Below are 20,334 nucleotides of genomic sequence, written 5' to 3'. Positions count from 1 at the left end.
TTTCTTATCAATGAAGAAAAGTTGCTGAATACAAAAAGTGTAAAAAATGAACCTGGAGCTCTGTAAAAAAAATAGTAAAAACCTGTCCAATTGAAAGTTTAAAAACCTGTTAAATGCAATGTTTAAAATATGGCGTTTATCGTTATTTACCCTCCTCCTCCTCCCCCTCCGCCACCACCGCCTCCACGACAGTCTCTTGCAAAGTGTCCTGGACGACCACAGGAGAAGCACTCGTCACTTCGCCTATCTCCCCCTCTTCCACCACCACCACCGCCGCAGCCGCCGCCGCCTCCTCCTCCTCCCCCTCCTCCACCAGGACCTCTACGGGTGTCACGAGATCTCTCCACTTTCACACGGCAGCCGGCAATCTTCCTAGAGATTGAAACTTATGAAGAAGGTACTGAAGCTAGCAAAAACATACACAGAGGCGAACCGCAGCTTCGCACCACTTGCGATACAAGACAAACATAAAAAAAACAAGATGAAAAAAAATTTGATGTTGAAAAAACCTAGTCACAATCAATTCCCTAGTCACAATCAATTAACTGGTCACAATCAATTCCCTCCTCCGAATCCTCCAACCCAGCCTCCACAATTGAAGAAACTCCAGCCCACCGGGTATTCAAACGAAAGCATCCCAATACACAAATACTCCGCCACCCGACCACCTGGACTGTTTTTTTTCACCCACTCCACACAAAAATTAAAGAAATTTTGCAATATAGCTTACCATTCTTTCCACAATATACTTACTATCAGACCACTAACAACGACCAACGAACTTATGTTGACGAATATAGTCTGGTTCCCACACTTTCATGGACATCATACTACCACTTCACTAACCCATTAGCACTTACCTTATACAATAACCCAGATGACAATGAAATATGTCAATCTCGACTACACCACCTAACCAGAGCACTACATGAAAAACAATTCACAATCATAGGACTAACGCAACCATTAAATAGGTTTGTTGCACAGAAAGCAAACCGGATCTCAATTAACCATTATGATCACGCCATTGCACGATATATGGAAGAAAAAGTTTTAGAAGAAGATGAAAACACTATTCCCCAAATAACTGAAAAATTTTTCATAAAATCCTAATTTGTAATTGTCATTAACATCATGAACAAAAAAATATAATAATTTTATTTAACAGACACCAAAGCTTATGACTCCCATTTCAAGAAATTTAATCACTTTTCACTAACATTTAATTTCCTCGCACCAAACGATTGTGACTTGCCTTTCTCACATGAAATAATGTTACGCACTAAACAAACCCACACAGACACTTATTATTAATTTATTCAGCACCACTATATAATTAATAAACCAACAAAGCAGATTCAAATGTATTAACTTCAAATATATATCACCATACTTCCTAAACTTCATCTATTGTATTAAAAATTCCAACATGCAAGGCATCCTCCGAAACTATGACCCCATAATACAAATGTATATATTCTGCCCACTAACCAAATGTTTTGATGCTGAAGAATCCCGCCCACTAAATTTCCCCTACGAATATATACAGCCCATCGAAGTCCAAATTCAATAATTCATTCATAATACGAAATACAACCACAAGCTACATAACTTATTTCAAAACACACTGCATGAATTCTCACTCAATAGTGACGAGCACAAAATCGTCCGAACAATCGAGTTTCTAATGCATCTCCTCTAAACTAAATACGTCATCCTCATGCCTGCCAAACTCCTCACATCATTAGACACAATTCGCACTAAATTTCCGCATGGATTTTTTGCCGACGACGACCCTTTGTAAGTATAATAAAAAAATTGAACTAATAAATTTCAATCACTACTAACCATTTTTTATAAATGTCTCACTTTTTTTTTAGATTTCATCATTCAATCATCTAAATCAAATAAAAAAATAAAAAATTGTAATTTCTTTTCAGAAAACTTTCCAAATTCAGTTTAACAATTGCAGTATATAATTGAAGTAGTAAAATTTCCGTTTCCACACCAGTAAATTCAAAAAACCCCACTGCAGGAAATTAAGTTTTCTATGTAGTACATTCATAAAACAATGCAAATAAATAAAAGAGAACTATCCTTTCTACAAAAGTTTGTTTTATAAATTTGAATCCTTCACTCGCCCATAAATCACACACTCTTTCCACAATCGCACAGCTCGCCCACGAAGAATTGTTTATGTAATGAGTTTCAAGTTTCAACTTTCACTGATAACAACTCTAACTTGTTTTCGCACGTTTCAAATTTTCCTTCAACCCGGTTGGAAGGAATTAGGTTATAATCTAAACTAACAAACGCAGCTTACTAACGCCACAAAACCACAAACTAATAGCATGACTAAGAAAGAAAGTCTTACGGTTCCCAAACCGGATTAAACCCACATTAAAACGGGATAAATTATTTTTTTAACAGCCACTTTCAAGTTTTATTAAAAATAAAACACAAAAAAGTCAAAAGACGGACCCAAAACAAATGATTCTACTTATGAAAAAAAACACACAACCGAAACAAAAGAGGAAAACATGTAATGAAATTGTAATAAAAGGTTGAGCTAATAAAGAGACTCTGCACAAAAAGACCATAAAATATAGCCCACTCCTGGTTTCACCAACCAGAGGGACGTCCTGAGCATGCTCGATAGTCGGCCTAATCCACCGCGCTACAACCACGCTTTGTGACCCACACTTTACTTTTGCTGAGAGTTGCTCTAGTGTGAGCGACTCTTTAAAAATAACCAAACTAAAATAAATACGCTTTTGCGATAACAATTAATAATAACTCATAAATAAAACTTAACAAAGAAGAAGTAATTAGATAAATGCAGTATGTGAAGATTTTTTAGAGCCCAAGGAACGAGCAGCAAAGGAGATGGCAACCCGACTACATTCCAACTCTGGAATGGTAAATCTATTTGTTTTGCTGCCAAAGTCACTACCCTCAAACTATTTGAAGTATAGACTCATCATCGCAGCAAAAAAAAACCCATTGAACCAAACCAATAGCCATCTCAATGTTGATTTCACATACCGATCCTAGTCACTTGGCACTTCACAGGGAAAAGACAAACTTCACCCTGCACGTAGTCTTGCTCAAATTTTAATGAAATCGATACATTATTGCATCGATCAGAAGTTTTGACACAATCACCAATACTGCCCTTGATCAACAAGACCCATCTTGAAACACGAAAAAATACAATCTTCTTCCATCTACACAAACAATTACATCTCTCATCTCTCCAAGAAGTCACTGCTCACAACTTCTAAAGAAAACTTCATCACCCGTCCTTCACTACAATAATCAATTAAAAACTAAAAACTTTCTAAACCCCGGATGGGTGCAACCAGTTCTGAACTACTCTTTATAAACCAGTTACTGATGAAACTATCACTATAAAATATTACTAACTAAAAAAACATATTCCATCTCTAACATTGACACTTATTTTTAACTGCTGAAACTATTTGTAGTTTCAGCACAAGAACAATTTGAATGAATCTTTGAATACAGTTGTTTTACTTCTGGATAAAATTCCAAAGAACTAACTCGCGAAAACCATTATACACTACTATTGAGACTAGGAGATATAAGAGTAAGATTAAGATTGGTATTAGACTAAGAAGTTGCACGAATCTATCCGGCCGAAAACAGGATAGCGTGACAAACAGACGGTGAACCTTATCTGAAACTACTCTATGAGTACAGGTAAAAGGTCATAACTCAGCTTAGAAGTTATTAAGAAAGCTGAAGTCGGAGATTTGTATATTTTATTGAGTTTATGTCCTGGGTGGCTCACTCATGGAGTTATTTCAGATAAAGGACACCGTCTGCTCGTCACGCTATCTTTTTTTCCGCCGGATAGATTCGTGCAATTTCTTGTTCTAATACCGATGTTAGTCTTACTTTTATATCTCCTAGTCTCAATAGATCTAGTGAAAACTGGTATTTGCGAGATAAGATATCAGGAACTTTTCTGGAGAAGAACGACTGTTTGCTAAGTTGTATTTATTCTGTTCTGCTGCTGAAACTATGAATAGTTTCAGCCTTACAAATTATTGTAAGTGTTAGTTATGGATCCGGATTGGTTAGAAAGAAATATTTTACAGAGATCGTTTTATCAATAATTGGATGTAAATACTAGTTTTGAACTGTGGTTCCATTATGCCAGAATTTTTTGAGGTTAAGTCATGGGGGCTGTGGTTCGGCCGAACGTATTCAAAATGATAGGCGTTAAGCTAATTACAGAACTGTCGCGTTTTTGAACAACTAAAGCCAAAAGTCCAAAAGTTGAGGCCAGCAAGCAGATAGTTTGATGAATGAAACGTTCATCAACACTAACAGCAAGCAGGTAGCGTTGATGAAGGAGTTAATGAAAGAAATTACACAAAGGAACAGGTACATGAAGCTGGAACGATTACAGACAACAACGAGAAGCTGGATGTTAAAAGTGTACATGTTGTGTTTTGATTGAATTTCCCTGTTTTTATTAAATGCGGTTTTGACTGAAAAAAAAAATTAAAAAATTATTTAGTTTTTTGGTATAAATGATAATTTCTTGAGATTTCAAATACATTTTTTTTGAGAATTAAAACAATTTGCTTCAATAATTAGACTAAGACTTTTAAATTGTTTCATCAAACGTTTTCAAACAAGTTTTAATTTTTTTTTCGCAAAAGCGTCAAAGAGACACAAGTCTACAAAAAAAACAACCTAATTTTTTTGTTGACCAATCAAAACCAAGAAACCGTAACCTGTAATAATTTTTTCTTCAATTTTCTAAGGGGGTCTTCAATTTTTTCTTCAATTTTCTTTTTACCTTTGCGATAAATCAAAATTTTGCAATAAGGTTCTATATTTTTTCTCAGTAACAATATTTTTTTTACAAAAACTATAATTCCAGGGATTCTCCAGTAATAAAAAATTGCCTTATGAGTATCTCCAAATCTAGCCAAGTTGCATTTTAAACAGAGTTTGCATGTTGTTCTGGGTCTAAAGCTAAAATTTTTCAAAATCTTTCTTGTTGGTTTTTGTGGGGTTTATTTGCCAAGTAAATTCTTTTTATGATCAAATTTCTATTTGATTTATAATAAAAAAAGTTGAAGAGCATTCTCGATTGAAATTGAAGAGCCTTATCGTGGTTTGTTTGATTTTTTTCAAGGGAAACATTTTTTGATTGAAACGATATTTTTTGCATGATTTTTCATATTTTTGGTGCGCCTTGTTTTATTTTTAGTGTTTAACTTTAAAGTGTGGAATTAAAGTGTGGAAAAAGAGTTATTTTTTTTGAGTAAATCCAGGAATGCCTAAAAATGACGGCTAAACGTAGTATTTTATTAACTGAAAATGTTTGAAAAAAAAAACCTTCTTATCGGGAAAATTTTGATTGTTTTTGTGACTTGACTGCTCTGTCGACCAAAATATTTTGCGGGTGATGCACAAGATGCAATTGTAAGGGTTATCAAGAATGATATGCTCTTTTTCCCTCGGCTCAATGGCCAGAGGGACTATTTTTGTGATTTTTTTCCTCAATCAGTCGCGCAGCCAGTTCGTTACGGGCTTTGACTGATTGATTCGTTATCATGCAGGCCATTTACTTGGACACGAAAATTTCGGATTGCTACCTCTTAGAGGCCATTGCGGCCACTACACAAACAACCTTCTCTTCTAGAAAAGCATAAATAAGTTTTGCTTATAAGTTTTCGGACCGACAGGTCACTTCACTGAGAAAACTGTCCAGTGGTTCACAAGAATAAGCTGCTTTTGGTACTGCGTTCTGGAACGACTCCTGTTGTTCTCCATCAGGAACGAGACAAATCTTTTGTATTAGTAATAATAATAGTCCATTGCGAGCCGGTAGTTTTGTACTATTCTAAACTTGCTAATTTTTCGAGATCTGGAGACACATCACACCGCCGATTACCGTCAAGATATCCACAAAGGCGGGAACTCCTCTCTCTCTCTCTCTCTCTCTCTCTCTTTCTTTCTCTCTCTCTCTCTCTCTCTCTCTCTCTCTGCATTGGAAACGTCTGCCCATCAGCCAATTCCGATTTGTAGGGTCTCAAAACTTTTTTAGCTCTAGAATTCTATTAGAAGCCGTCTGTTTATTGCCTTATCGTCATCGTCTGTTTATTGCCTTAGGCTATAAGTGCCAACATAGCCCACACGAATTGTAGTGCTGGTGGCATTTTGTCATAGCGGTGAGGACAAGAACGCTGTTTAGTTTTTGAGCCAAACCTGGTATACACCAGCTCTTGTATTTCTTCCATCGAAGTAAGCAGTGTCTGAATGTCTATCCACAATTTACCGTCTGCTGTCTCAAGATTTCTAATAATCCCATTGAACGTAGGTGATTGTTCATTTCAGCGAACAGCAACAAATCAGGCTCACGACGAACTTTTGGTTTGATTGCAACCCTAAATGACAACATTTGGCTTAGGTCCACTCCAGGCAGCACATACACCAATTTCTCTGGCCAAAACAATCTCGAGGAAGTTCCCGAGCTGGAAATCCGAGCTGGCCCATTTTGACACTCTAGCAGCGCCCAAATCCTGACGGTCATAGAAAGCCAAATCCTATGCGACTTTCCAGACCTCAAAATCTTTAGCGTATCTCGAATCGAGACCCAAACTCGGACCAGCGTAGATCGAGTCTACTTCTTCCATGGTTTTTGATTCTAGATTTTTTAAATCTATCCTTTGGGGGTGGCTACGAGCAGCTTCCCGGAAACAACACGATGTCTATGGGGCTCTATTAATAGATTAAAATTTTTGAGGTCTGCTGTCTCTCGATAACAGGTCCAAAGACCGTCTTCTTGGAAGCCCTGGCAACTCAGCGATCTCTGGAACTGTAGCTCAAGAACAAGTTGATTCGTTCTCCACGCAGTAGTGACAGTTCAGGTAGTCTTAGGTCAATGTAGCCAGTTGCCCCGTCTCCAACGTGATTGATTGATAGCTTTTCGACGTTTAACTTGCCTGATTGTTCAAGATAGCGGAATCTAGAAAACACCTCATCCTTTGGTTCAATGACACCTCGGAAGAACACCGGATGAATTTTCTCCCTATTTCGTCCCTCTAATGTGGATAGACGAAGTTCAGCCAGTCCTGTTCAGGTTGGAGATCAAAGTGTACACCATCACTGCACACCATTCCCGCTGCCACTTCCAACAAATTTAAGAAAGAGAGACTGTTTGAGTGGAGTCTACTATCGTCATTCTTCAGGTGAATGACCCTCTTATTTATCTCAATTCCGTTTTGGTCTGAGGGCATGTAGAACTGCACTTCACAAGTTATCAAGACATCACGATCAAAGCTAACTCAAACCTCTTCTGCTTCGCATTTGATTTTTTGCGCCAATCTTGAAAATATCGGTCATTCCGAGCATCATATTTACGGTGGGGGTCCCCGAGTCGAGATTTTTCACCTAATTTGAAGCAAGATTTGAGCGGTTTGAGCGGTTTTTTTAGACAATTACGCTCAAAATCTTAGTTCAAAATGAGCGGTTTGAGCGGTTTTTGTACAGTTTTATCTAAAAAAAACCGCTCAAAAACCGCGCAAGATTTGAACGGTTTTGAGCGGTTTTTGAGCGGTTTTTTTAGATAAACCGCTCAAAACCGTTCAAATCTTGCGCGGTTTTTGAGCGGTTTTTTTAGATAAACCGTTGAAAAACCGCTCAAACCGCTCATTTTGAAGCAAGATTTTGAGCGTAATTGTCTAAAAAAACCGCTCAAACCGTTCAAATCTTGCGCGGTTTTTGAGCGGTTTTTTTTAGATAAACCGTTCAAAAACCGCTCAAACCGCTCATTTTGAAGCAAGATTTTGAGCGTAATTGTCTAAAAAAACCGCTCAAACCGCTCAAATCTTACATATTTTCCAGTGGTTATTTTGCTCGAGCATTTGAAAAAAGTCGCTCACATTGTTTTTGGTCAAGACATCGAAAAAAAATTTGCTTAATTTGAGAACGGTTAAGCACTTTTTTTAAAATGTAGATAGTATTTCAACTGCATCTTAGTGTGGGTTGACCAAAAATGCTTATCCTACAATTTTCATATATGCAAATTGTATGATAACTATTTTTTTAGCTTCAAATTAAACTTTCGTTTTTGATGAGCAATGTCCTTTAAAATAAGCAAAAGCACTCTTAAATAATTTAAATTTGTTTATAAACAAGTTTGAACAATTTCTGAAAATCTTGCCTTCTATGAAAAATTGGTTATCATACAATTTTCATATATGGAAATTGTATGATAAACAATTTTTTTCAAAAAAGAAGATAAACGTAGTTATTTTTCATCACCAGACTGTTGTATTTGGTTCAAATAGCCGGAGAAACTAGATTGAATCTTTTTTCAATGGTTTTCTGAAATTGTATGAAAATTGTATGATTAGCATTTTTCCATACATTTGATGCAGGCAATTGTATGATAAGCTTTTTCGGTGTGGGGAAATTTAAAATAAGCATTTTCGGTTTATGGATGTCAACCCGGGGTCACATTACTTTTCCAGGCCTTTTTGTTGGTTTTAATCGGTTTTCTTTATAAGACCGCTCAAAAGCCGCTCGAAAACGCTCAAATCTTGCTTGAAAAACCGTTCAAAAATCACCGCAAGAAATGAGTGGTTTTTGAGTGGTTTTTTACGCAAGATCTGAGCGGTTTGAGCGATTTTTCCAAAAAAACCGCCCAAACCGCCCAAACCGCTCAAACCGCTCAAAGCTTGCTGAAAAACCGCTCAAACCGCTCATATCTTGAGCGGTTTTTGAGCGGGATCTCGACCCGGGTCTTTCTCTCGGTGGGCATGTTGAGCGTGGCTCGCGCTTTTGGCACAGCGGCTCCAGATAAACTAATGACGCCAGTGGCTCCTAAATCTATACAGAGTTCGACCAGAATATCATCAACTGTCAGACGCACAGTACCTTCGGGTTTCTTGGGCTTGATCATGTAAATCTACCCAGGATGACACCCCAAAGACCGCAATCTGGATTTGTTGCTCTGGAGTCCAGTTGTTCTCGTTATGCTGCTTTGAGTAGGCTCGAAAGTTTATCTTGTGAATAGCAAGTATGGCCACAAGCAGAGGGTGGTTTTTCCCTGAAAAAGGGATTAACTCAGGAGTAACAGGCGCTGAAACACTTCTTGGACTCGCTTCTGCCGGTGTTCTCAACGGTATGGCTCTCACGCCGCTACCTCCGGCAATTGGACTGGGCAATGGCACAAACGGGAACGCATTAAATTCAGGCCGGGCAATGACACGTAGGAGATCGCACTTAACTTCTCATCGATGGTGTGTTCTTTTTTCCCCCATGACTCAAGACTGGTGTTCATCCCCCCATGTTCATCCTCCTTGAATCTGGCTGATGCACGTGGTGATTTCTTCACATTTACGTCGACTCTGGTCTTGACCTTGGAGGGAGAGAATCAATTTGTCCGGTAGATTTTGCTCGCAGTCGACTCAATTATATCATGGCTTGATCATACAAGCATTGAACTTGTTCCTGCTCTCTGCGGATTTGATCTTGCTCCCCTCGAACTTGATCCCGGTCATCACGCATTCAATCTTGTTCGTCACGCACCTGGTCTCGTTCGAAGCGGAGGATTTTTAATTTTCTCTTCAGTCCAATTTCAACTGGATAATCAACTTCAGTCTATGGCGCCCGATCAATTGGGAATCATGGTCTTGATGAGAATCTAGGCTTGGAAGGGGGTTTTTCAAGTAGAGGAAATTCCCCTGCTCCAAGTTTTTCTTCATAGGAAAATTCCACCATCAACACCGCTTCTACCGCTGACTCGCTTCCCTCTGTGACGGAGTTGAGTTGTAGTATTGCATTCAAGAGTACTTCTGTTCTTTTTTCCGTCTGCGTGTTGTCAAAATTTCTGAGTCGCCTGCCTAATTCGTCCAGGACTGGCTTCTTGATTGCTCCTTGAAAAGATTTTCAAGTGATCCCTCATGACTCATGACATACTCTAGCCTAACGATCAACAAATACACTAGCCTATTGATCAAGAAACATTCTTGCCTATTTATCAAAAAATACTCTGAACAGGTTATCAAGAAGTGCTTTAGACAGGTTATCAAGAAGTGCTCTGGACCGATTGTCAAGAAGGTTCAGTGAAAAAAATCCAGTGCTTTGGTTCTTTCGAACTCAGTTTTTTCAATTCAAAATTAAAACCAGTGAAATTTTTGACTCAAACGTTCTCTTGAAGCTAATGTTTGCACCCTTCGAAAGTAAAGGTATTTTTCTGCCAACGACAGTTAAAAATTTATTTCAGTAGTCAGTCAACATTCATCATCAGTCTTGTTTTTTATGGATTGCAAGAAAGTAATTGTCTCATGCATCAGGACAAAAAGTATTTGCTCTCATGAGACAGTACCCATCACCTAAAATAACACAAATCTTAATGATAACAAAAAATTAGAACATGATACAAAATACTATAACACTAGCTACAAATTTAATTTTAAAACCTTATCTGACCAATATTGGATGACGTGTTCTCCTAGTCCTAGCTGTAGAATCCGAGGCCCTGTGGTCTTATCCTATTACATTTGTAATGTTACCCTACTCACACTAATTAGCTATTTCATTTTAAGAAGTGTTGTTACCGGCGTCATTCTTTCACAGGTCAACTTCAGGTCAAATTTTAGCAGTTTGAGTTAACGGTTGTTTCTCTTAAGCGATGCTCAAAAAAAAGTTTTTGTGGAGATGCACCGTTATTTCAGTTCCGGTAAAGATGACGTGTTTAATGGAGTAATATTCTTTCGGGTTCAATTTGCCTCTATTGGGATCGTAGATGGCATAGAAACGTCTTCACCTGTATCTCTTGTAGGAAGTTTCTCAGACGAGCAAGCGCTAGCACCAAGTGCTCTGTATTCTTAACGTTCTTGTCGCTGATTTTCAATGCCAGTAAGCCTCTCTTTAATCTCGCCATAAAGCTCAGGTCTGACCTTATGCATATTGTACTCGTCTTGTTACACAGATGAAGCCACTATATGCTATGCTTTTGTTATCAGAGTTCGCATTTTTTTAATCTCAAATTTCATTTTGCATGCTTTGCCAAAGCTCGGCTTTTTTTCTTGTGGCTCTGCTTCTAATCCGCCTATTTCTCTCACCTCTCTTAGTTTCGGTAGTTTTGTTGTGGGTTATTCCTTCTACTCCCCAGACAAAAAATTCATCGACATCCACGTCGATGGTTAGACTTCTAGATTGCTCTGTGGTAATTTTTTGTGTTTGGTCTTCTGCTATCCAGCTCGATTTAATGTTTTCTTGACTGATAAAGTTCTCTGCCATCGAACGCACTTGCTGCAACGTGTCTCATTGCTCTTTGTTCGTTCCGGTTCCATGCATCCACTATAGTACCCTCAAGTTTGTTTGCTACCTTTTATCAGGTTCATCTTGTTCCAGGTCAACTTCACACTCAGGTATGCTATGATCGCTGTGCCATTAAGTGTCATCGTCTTTCATAACTTGCCAGTCTTGCTTTTCTAAACTCCCATATTTTTACTCAGTTCGTCGGGCCCTATCTTGTCAGAAAGTCATCACCATCTCTGATTCAAGACATGTTGGTTTTTTCCTCCTCTCCTAGTATTTATTGTCAGAGAAATACCCGGTTATACAAATCTCGGTATCTCACTCTGTTAATGTTCATTCCAGTCCTCTTTCACGCAGGAGTCTTCATCTGATGCCACTTCTGTCTTCTCGTTTTCGCTCAATAGCGAAGTCTGGTTACCTTCATTCTTTTCTCTTGCTCCTTTATCATTGATCTCACAAGCCGGATCTACCACAAGATAGATATTCTAGACCTTCCACATCTTTTGGCATGTAACAAGCCTCCGGCGAGGGTACATGTGGTTTCAAGTTCTCAAAACTGGTGGCCCTTATTGTGCTCAGGCAATACAATTTTTCCTGTTGTGAACTTCTGTGATTTCAAAAATATCATCAAATATTTTTAGTATTTTTATCTACCTTTTACGGGAATCAAAATTTGGAAAACCAACACGTATTGACCAATTGCGTATGCTTTAATTCTCATGATCCTTTGATCATAATTTTTCGTTTGCCGCATCTGTGCTTGATGTGTGTTACGTCTGCACATATTATTCAGTTCCTCCTGTATCTGATTAGGTTCTTTCACATATGTCTGAGCTGAGGTCTTCTCTCCCTCCTATTCAGGATAGAAAATGTCTGGAGCATCGCCCTTCCTTTACCGATGAGCATCATGAAGAGGCTGCTGATAACTGTAGTAGTGCTATTGAGTGCTGTTGTAGGCGCCCACGTATCGAGGCAGAAATTTGTACCAGTCTGTCATGAACATCCAACAGTATACTCTTAGCATATTTACACTTTTCCTAATCTGTCGGTGGGACCTTTGGTCTGTGGTCGGTAGGTTGGTCAATGTGTCTGTGCTAGTTGTAATATCTTATTGAGCTCATTTGTTAAGTCCACAACAAACGCTTTCTCAATGTCTCATCGGGCAGCCATATCTCGAGATTCAATGAGCTAACTGGTGGTCACATAATTACTCAGCTGAGGCAGTCTCAAAAGCTACTGCTGCCAGTTTTATGAAATATTTATCATCACCAGTATCTGATCATATCCTGAATCCATCGAAAAAAATTTCTGATGATTTATCTTTCCTATCTCGTTAAATTCTTAGTTCTCGACTGATCTCAAAGAAAATTTCATTTTACTGTATTCTTTCACCTGTAAACTGGATATGCATGCGTTAACCCGTCTTTCACAGGCTTTTCTCATCCCTGGCCTCTCACAACGTTGGAGGATTCAGAGCTACACTTTATCAATCCTCTGGTGACCCATCTGGTCATGCGACCTGATTAACAATTCTGTTTGGTGAAGTCAGGGTATCACTATGATGTCGTGTTAAAAAAGAACCTTTCTCATTTTTTTTTCGTTATGCGACCTATCTATAAGCTGTAGAGCAAATTAGTTCTTTTCATTCTTTATACAAACTGGTTCACGATCTTCTTCTTTTTCTTTTCTGCTGCTGTTTGGATCCATTTTATTTAGGTTAATAAACCTTTTCAAAAACTCTGTGCTCTCTGGAGATTCGACAAACCCTGCCTTGCTTTTATGTGTTCCTTCAATATTTTCTGTTGTCCGCAAAAGATCTCTGTGCAATGCGTTTTTCTTCCAGCTTCATTCAGACAAATCGACTCAAGACTCTAATTTGATGATCAGGCTATGGATTTAGCTTCACATTACTGTTACAAGATAACTGCTTGAACGGCTTCCTAGATGATGCAGTCAGTTCTTATTCTGCTTCATCACTGCTTGATTCACTCGTTTTATCAAAGGTCAAAGTTGCCGGTCAGTCTCAAGCTCTCAAAACTTTCTTTGTCTGTCCAACTCTCGTGAAACACCGAGTCATTTTACGGATCAAAATCTGTCACTTCTTGTTTGAACATTACTTTTTTGATCCTTAGCTTAGGCGAAGTTTCAATTATTTTTTCCTCTGAAGTTTTGTTGATGATGGTTTGTACTATATCACGACATTCTGTCTCAATCTCGCCCAATATTTTGTTTTTAGTATATATTTTCTATGGAGTTGTCAAAATCTTGTATTTGACTTGTCTGGTCAGATCAGGCTCATCGCATTTTGTCGCCTTCCCCGCCAACCAGTTGCTGGTTTAAATCCAATCTTTGATCCCGATGCTGATTCTGTTAAACCTAGTGAGTTTTGCATCATAATCTTGGTTACCGTTTCTTGTGTTGGTAGCGCCGGTGGCTTTATTTGTCTAACCATCTGAGTAGTATTAAACTGACGTTTGTTTTCTGATCAATGATGGAGAATCCATATTTTATTTTAGGTCTGTCTGCCTCCTTTTTTTTTCTTGACGTCGTAAAAATCCGTTTTCTTGCTTAGGCTATCCGCATTTTGATGCTTGTCTCTTGTTCGATATTGTATTATCATATTACATCCGACCAAGCGTACTATCCATCTGTCGAATTAGCTCTGGTCCGTAAAATACGTCTTTACCATGATAATGCACTGTTTTTTACCCGAAGTTTAAACGGCGCGCTCTTAACAAATGCTCTCTATTTTCCAACGATTGAAAACACTTCAAACATCTCCACTTTTGGTGCCTCGTACTTCATCTTGGTATCGCTCAGGATTTAACCGCCATAGTCTATCGGTCTTATTACAGTCTTAAGTTTACACTTCTGTTAACAAGAGGAAATTTTTCCTTTCCATCTCATTATTAAACTGACCGGTTTAACAATGTACTTTTTCTCTGGATTACGATTTCTGAACATAGAACTTTTGAAGTTCTTAGTAAAATTGAAGTGCCTGAAGACGTCTCGTCCTAATATGAATTGATCGACCTCATCATCTAGATTCTCTACGACCAAGAAGCTCATCCATAGGTTGCTGACTCTCATATTCAGTGCTAGGTATGCCCAGGACACGTAGGGAGCCCTTTTTTGCCGCTGCTAATCTTACCAAAAAATCAATCAAGTCTCCTCCGCCAAACACCATCCAGAAATTTTTTTTTAAAGGCATCACGCTCAAGACGGCCCCTGTACCTAGAAGGGCTTTGAGGTATTTTGTCGTACCATTTCTATATGGGCACAGGGGCAGATGTGGGCTGTCACAGCTGCTCCTGTGCCCATACGGATGGCATGCTCTTTCAACATTGCACTGTTTCCTATTGCTCGGAACTTGAGCTTCTTATGCGGGATGAATATTTAACCAGCGATAATTAAGTGATCAGAGCAAGTTAATATCGGTTTCGTATAAATGTTATAGCCATCTATGTTCAGCATCACTTGATATGATCCATGTGCTTCCACTGAGGGACTTTTGATCTAATCGTTCCGGCCATCCGGTTGTCAGGAGAGCTATCACTGCTGATAAGGGTGTGTGCGATTGAGAGACTCCAAGTAAGGACCTGCGACTGTTATGGTTGACATGTTTTTGTCGCCAAGTTTGTTTATCATGAATTGTCTTCCCGTTACTAAATTCATAGAGTTGAAACTTCCAGTTTTTACAGTTATTGTCATCATTTTGACTGGCTCGCTTGTGCTCAAGATCTACATCCGGCTATCCGTTTTATTTCTCAATCTCTAGTTTCAGATTCTGTTGAATTTCTCTCGTCAGCTCATACTTTTTCATGAATCACCTCTAGAGTCTGTCGCGTCATGTCCTATGGTTCGTTTGTTTTTGACCGCTTGACATTGTTATGACCGACTTAGTCACGTTCTTTGCTGGATTTGCCCTAATCTAGAGATCCATAATTTCCGCTTCTTTGCTTCCAGTATTCTGTACTGCGCCTTAGGCTACTTTGTGTTTAGGGTGATTTTGATTTTTTTTCTGCATCCCAAAAAAGTGTGCAGCCCATCTTGAATTGCCCCTTCTGGCTGCAAAAATATTGCACCTATTTTGTTCAAGAGCCCGCTATGAATTAAAAGTTTGTCCATCTGATCCAGGTTTTTTTTTTGTTTGGAGAGAATCCTATTTTTTTTATCCCCAGTCTAAACAGTGTGCAACCAGTCGAATGATGATCCACTGAGCCACAGTTAGCAGCGCAGGACCTACGTTCAACCAAATTGTCCTTCTGAGTAGTTCCCTTCCTTTCTGTAGTTCTTCTGTGGTTTCATCAGCATATACTCTCCTGATTTTTTCTCATTTCTTTTGGAGTTGCAGCATCATCTTTTGATAAGTTGTAATAGGTAGCTAACATCGTTGTTAAGTAATCGTTTTTTATTCCAATTACGACTTGTAATGTCTTGCCGATATTGCAGACTCCTCGGGGTCATTTTCCAGCGTAGGATCTCTAGTTCATTCGAACCCATCGATTGGTTAATCTAATTTTTTTTATCCGTGTCTCTTTTCTCTCCCTTCTTTGCCACCATACATTTCAGGGGTATTCCTACGAGAACACTCAGGAGTGCAGTACAAGATTGTCTGTCGATGAGATTGTCTTGCTCTTGATATAATTTTTTCACCTCAACCCATGTATCTATGCATCCGTCAGTGTAATCCTTGAAATCTTCCTGAAAGTTTTCTTATATCTCTCAATTTTGCTTATTTCACTGGATTCAGATATCCTAGTTGTGAAGGCTAACACGGCCCTCATCATTTCCCAAGTGTGTACCCACATGGTTGCATGGTTGCAGGAGTTGATGTGATCAAGTGTAAATTTGGTGTTGGTTGACCCGTCTCTAATAGTCGGATTCATTGGAGTGGTCAAAAGCACGTTGGATCTTTCCAGCAGTTGTCTACATTGACCTTTGAATCGGACCCTGTACTTCAGTGTCTCAGCTGCCCGATAGGCTTCAGCTTATTTCGGTTGACATGAACTTCTCAAGAGTGCATTGAATATCGACTGGATTGTTTTCAAATTCTCCGATTGTTCTTTATTCTTTATCAAAATCTTCCTAATTCATTGAATATCCAACCATCTCATCATAGCCTATCTGCACTGACTGCATGTCAAGTCTAATGTTTTCCTTGTCTGACTCTTCGACTTTCCGGAGTAGTTCATCCATTTTTTGTCCGCTGTGCTTGTCACCAAATATCAGTTTTCTAGGCCTTTTTGCTTGATACTTTCGACCTCTTCGTTAGCTGTTCTCGGTCTCCAATAGCATTTCTCTAAATTTCGAGTCTACATTTCTCATCAGAATCGCTATTGTTTTTCCTTCCTTGATGGCCTTGATGCCTATTGTTGTTATGTCATCTGCCGGTTCTGTCGTCTTCTTAGTCGCTGGTTTTTTGCTCTATGTTCATGGTTTCAGTTGGTATTGCCGCCACCGTGTCAAAAATTTGGGGTTTTTATCACAACCAGTTGCTTCTATTTTGGTCTCAGGCCTACTATGGTTGTTGACACAGCTTTCAGTTTTTCTGCATATGATGATGCCTACGTAGCTTGTGAGTCATTGTTTAATGTCTCTGGAGTTCGTTGATTGTTATCTTTGGCTATTGGTGAGATTGAAAACATTGTTTTTAACCAGAATAAATGGCGTCAATACATGTGTCCATCAAACATGATAATCGAGTCTTGTAAAAGTTCCATGTTATAAATGTACTTGTAAATGGTCGGTCTGGTAAAAGATCGATTTCCGCATTGCATCTATATAGCGGAAACGCTGCAAAATAAACATATGCGTTGAATTTGGGAGCAAATGGTTAACTCTAAAAGTTGTAGTCTATAAATAAAAAGAGCTGAATGAAAATTTTAACTTAGTTTAACCTTAAAATTGTTCGAGGAAAAAATTTGTGTAAAACTGATCAGAATTTTAAGGAAACTGTTGTTCAATAATGATGTATTTGATTACCTAAAATCAGCTGTTCAAATTCAACAGTTGTGCGGTTATGTCACAGATAAAGTTAAGAGAAATATACAATCATTGACTCAAGGGTCAGGGACACTACCTCTTGTGTTTTTGTACCTGATTCAAGCGGAGCCAATTCGGTTCGGTTAAGACATGGAACATAAAGATCGTTTGTCAGCCTATATGCTACTACCAAATTACCCCCACTCTAGAAACAAAAACGTCCCCAGGTCTAGGTCTCTAATTACGTAAAATACGCGAACGCCGTTAAAAACAGCGTTGGGAACTGTATCTAGTAAATATCCTTATTTTTTATTGGACAGTGGACCTTTGATCCATATCGGATGGATCAACCTAAAACTCGCCATAACTCAACTGAACTGAAACAATGCTACTTAGAAATTACATTAGGTATTCAAATAGTGACTTCGACTCTAGGATCAAGTAAACAAAGTAACTAAGCTAGCTATAGAAAGTAATTACTTTTAACTCAAGAAAATTAATTGTCTGGACCAGTGGGTCGCTTCACTCTACAACCTGCTCAATCAAGGTTCTCCTGGCTCCAGAAAAAAACAATCTCGCAGTAGTTCTCGGCTTTCTCTACCACGAACAAGACAGCTCTACTCGAATGGAATTTTATTGAACAAAATGCGAATAACAATTTGACTCGAGAACAAATTTCCGTCATATTTCCCGCAATTATTAATCGGTTCTTTTGATCTTTTTTTTGCTTTTTCAATTCAGTTATTGCGATGAGCATCAGCGTTACATGGTCAATTCGAATTTTTCAAAAATAGCATTTCAGGATATGACCGACCGACTCCCCAGACTAAAGATCGATGTCTTCATCGCGCGTTGTTGTCATGTCTGTGAGCCACCACAACGTTGAGTGCATCTCCAGATACAAGTCCAGTGGTCAGTTGCAGAAGTTTCCAGCTAACAGAACCAACATTCCCAAAAATCACAGCCATGTAAAACTGTCACTCTATAGCTGAACCGCAAAAAAATCTTAATCCAACTGCACTTTGGATTTTAGTTTCAAAAGCTGTTTAAAATTTCTTTTGATCAACCCAGTCAGAACCTTGTCATCCAAACTTTTGATATTTAATTAGATATATTATATTAGATAACAAAAGTTTACAGGTTAAAATCTTGTTTTTGTTCACTCCGATTTTATTTGAGTTCTAGCTCAAGCCCCAGTTACTTTTCCCTACTCAAGACTCAAGAATCCACCCCGAGTACCTGGTCTAATTCGTCCCACTCGAGTTACTAGGCCCACACGCGCTCGATACCGTGATATGCCTTGACAAATTTTCTTCATCATCAGAGTTGATCATGATTCCTTCCTCACTCATTCTTCCTCACTCAGGTCCTGTAATAGTTCTCGTGTGGTGCCAGGGCTGTAGGTCCCAACCTCTTGTTGGGTTCGTTCCCGTGTCCATTTCTTCCTCGGCTTCATTTAGAGCTTCCTCCATCTTTTCTTCCTTCGTCAATTTCGAGCGCTCTCGCTTCAAGGCAAATTAAAACCTGATCTCCACTGGAAGATTTCTCTTATCTCCAGTAAGGTAAATCGATAGAGGCGATTGTGTGATAGGATTCGGTCTCTTGTATTGCGTGAGAGGTACGTAGAGGGTGCCAGCCAAGTCAAGCTTGTGTCCCTCATTCTGCAACTCCACCTCTTCTAACCCGTACGGCACCAGATGCTTCCTTGTGCTGCGTCTCCATTCCGAGCCCAAGTGTCCTTTCTCCACTATGACCCGGCCATCGTTGTTTACTGGATCCTTATTCTCGAATCCGACCTTTTCAAGCGCACTATTAAACTCACGCACATCACACCTTGGTGGCATCGAGCCCCCTCATGATTCTTGCTGCGTCCGTCCAGGAGTTAATGTTAACCTCACAAGAAAGCCCGATAAACAAGGGATCCCAGTCAAGCGTGAGCACTCTTTGTTGTCGCTCTACCTCATTTCTGGCCTGCACAGACGGCACCAGCAAGGGATTGTTCATTCACAAGTTCATTCGCCTCACAATAGGAAGTTCCGGGAGAGAGGCTGGCAGCCTATCTCGCTCAAAAATCACACACTTTATTTTCCTTATCAAGTCGAAAGCCTCCGTCAAAGTCGGTATTCTAAGATCTCCCTAGCTTGTTTCTCAAGAAGATATAATTTCCTTGTAGGAATAGGTTTTAAGACTTGCGTGGATTTAGCCATGGCCATCAGGTCCTCATATTTCATCAGACGAAGAAATACCGCCAGATTCTCATGCGTCAGGAGCCTCAGGTATAACAAGGTATAATGCCAGTAACAAGATGATCGACATGGTCAAGTGGTCCCTGATGAAGGTTTCAAAGTTGTTATTCCCTGCCGAGAACAACACATCAATATACATTTTCTCCCAGCAAGGAACCAATAATCCGAAGATCTCATACGCTTTCTTCGTTCTAAGCTATCCATTGACGTTATCTCTCCAGAATTTGTTGATGGTCGGGTCATTCGCCAAGGAGACGAACGTTCCCCCCGTCAATGCTTTCATCTCTGCTTGCTCGAGATGGTTCTGCATGAGTTCTCACACTTACTTTATCAAGAGGGGTGCTGCAATTTTTCAACCACAATTTCTAGTCTTGGCGTCAGATATGGCCATCTTCCTCTCTCTTGAGTGAGGCGAATCATCATCAACTCTAGCTTCTTAACTGCGTACACTTGTCATGTTTTTCTTGTCATGTACAGGCCGCTTGGATACCATGATTGTGAGTTACATGTTCCGGAAACACAACTTCGGGTTCAAGTGGTTGAGCACCTAGTAGTCATCGTTGATCTCTAATTGAATTTTAGTTGCCTCGCCAGATACGGGATCTTCAAGCACAATACTTCATCAATAGCTATCAAGACATCCGCGAGCTCGTAAAAGCATATCAGAGCATGAGGTATATCCGCGCTGCTTGCCGCCACTTACGACCTCAGGAGTCTCAGCCCTTTAGTTCCGATTTCCAATTAGTGCCAGCTATCATCATACGCAACCCACTGCCTTCCGCTATTA

General features: G+C 39.3%; 2 protein-coding genes across 2 annotated transcripts in view; one reads left to right on the top strand and one right to left on the bottom strand.

The window, feature by feature from the left end:
* LOC134846602 (protein SET-like) overlaps window positions 1-20,334 on the top strand; it is a 339,248-nt gene that overhangs the window by 261,055 nt on the left and 57,859 nt on the right. The gene's annotated exons all lie outside the window — the stretch shown is intronic.
* LOC134838977 (uncharacterized) lies at window positions 147-18,773 on the bottom strand. The gene is made up of 3 exons (XM_063854353.1): window positions 18,713-18,773; window positions 861-912; window positions 147-372 (listed from the first exon to the last, which is right to left on the bottom strand). The coding sequence occupies exons 1-3, from the start codon at window positions 18,771-18,773 to the stop codon at window positions 147-149; spliced, it is 339 nt and encodes a 112-aa protein (XP_063710423.1).

Source organism: Symsagittifera roscoffensis, chromosome 1, assembly GCF_963678635.1.
Source record: "Symsagittifera roscoffensis chromosome 1, txSymRosc1.1, whole genome shotgun sequence".
NCBI classification, from domain to species: domain Eukaryota; kingdom Metazoa; phylum Xenacoelomorpha; order Acoela; family Convolutidae; genus Symsagittifera; species Symsagittifera roscoffensis.
The sequence above is the reverse complement of the archived record's forward strand: the minus strand, read 5'-3'. Positions and strand labels throughout refer to the sequence as shown.

What these genes read in the sequence shown, in the direction of transcription:
- LOC134838977 (XM_063854353.1), bottom strand. Translation starts at nt 18,773, where the DNA reads ATGGAGGAAGCTCTAAATGAAGCCGAGGAAGAAATGGACACGGGAACG. An exon ending in GGGAACGAACCCAACAAGAG is followed by an intron (nt 913 to 18,712) that starts GTTGGGACCTAC and finishes TGCTCTGGTTAG; the next exon opens with GTGGTGTAGTCGAGATTGAC. An exon ending in CATCTGGGTTATTGTATAAG is followed by an intron (nt 373 to 860) that starts GTAAGTGCTAAT and finishes TTCAATCTCTAG; the next exon opens with GAAGATTGCCGGCTGCCGTG.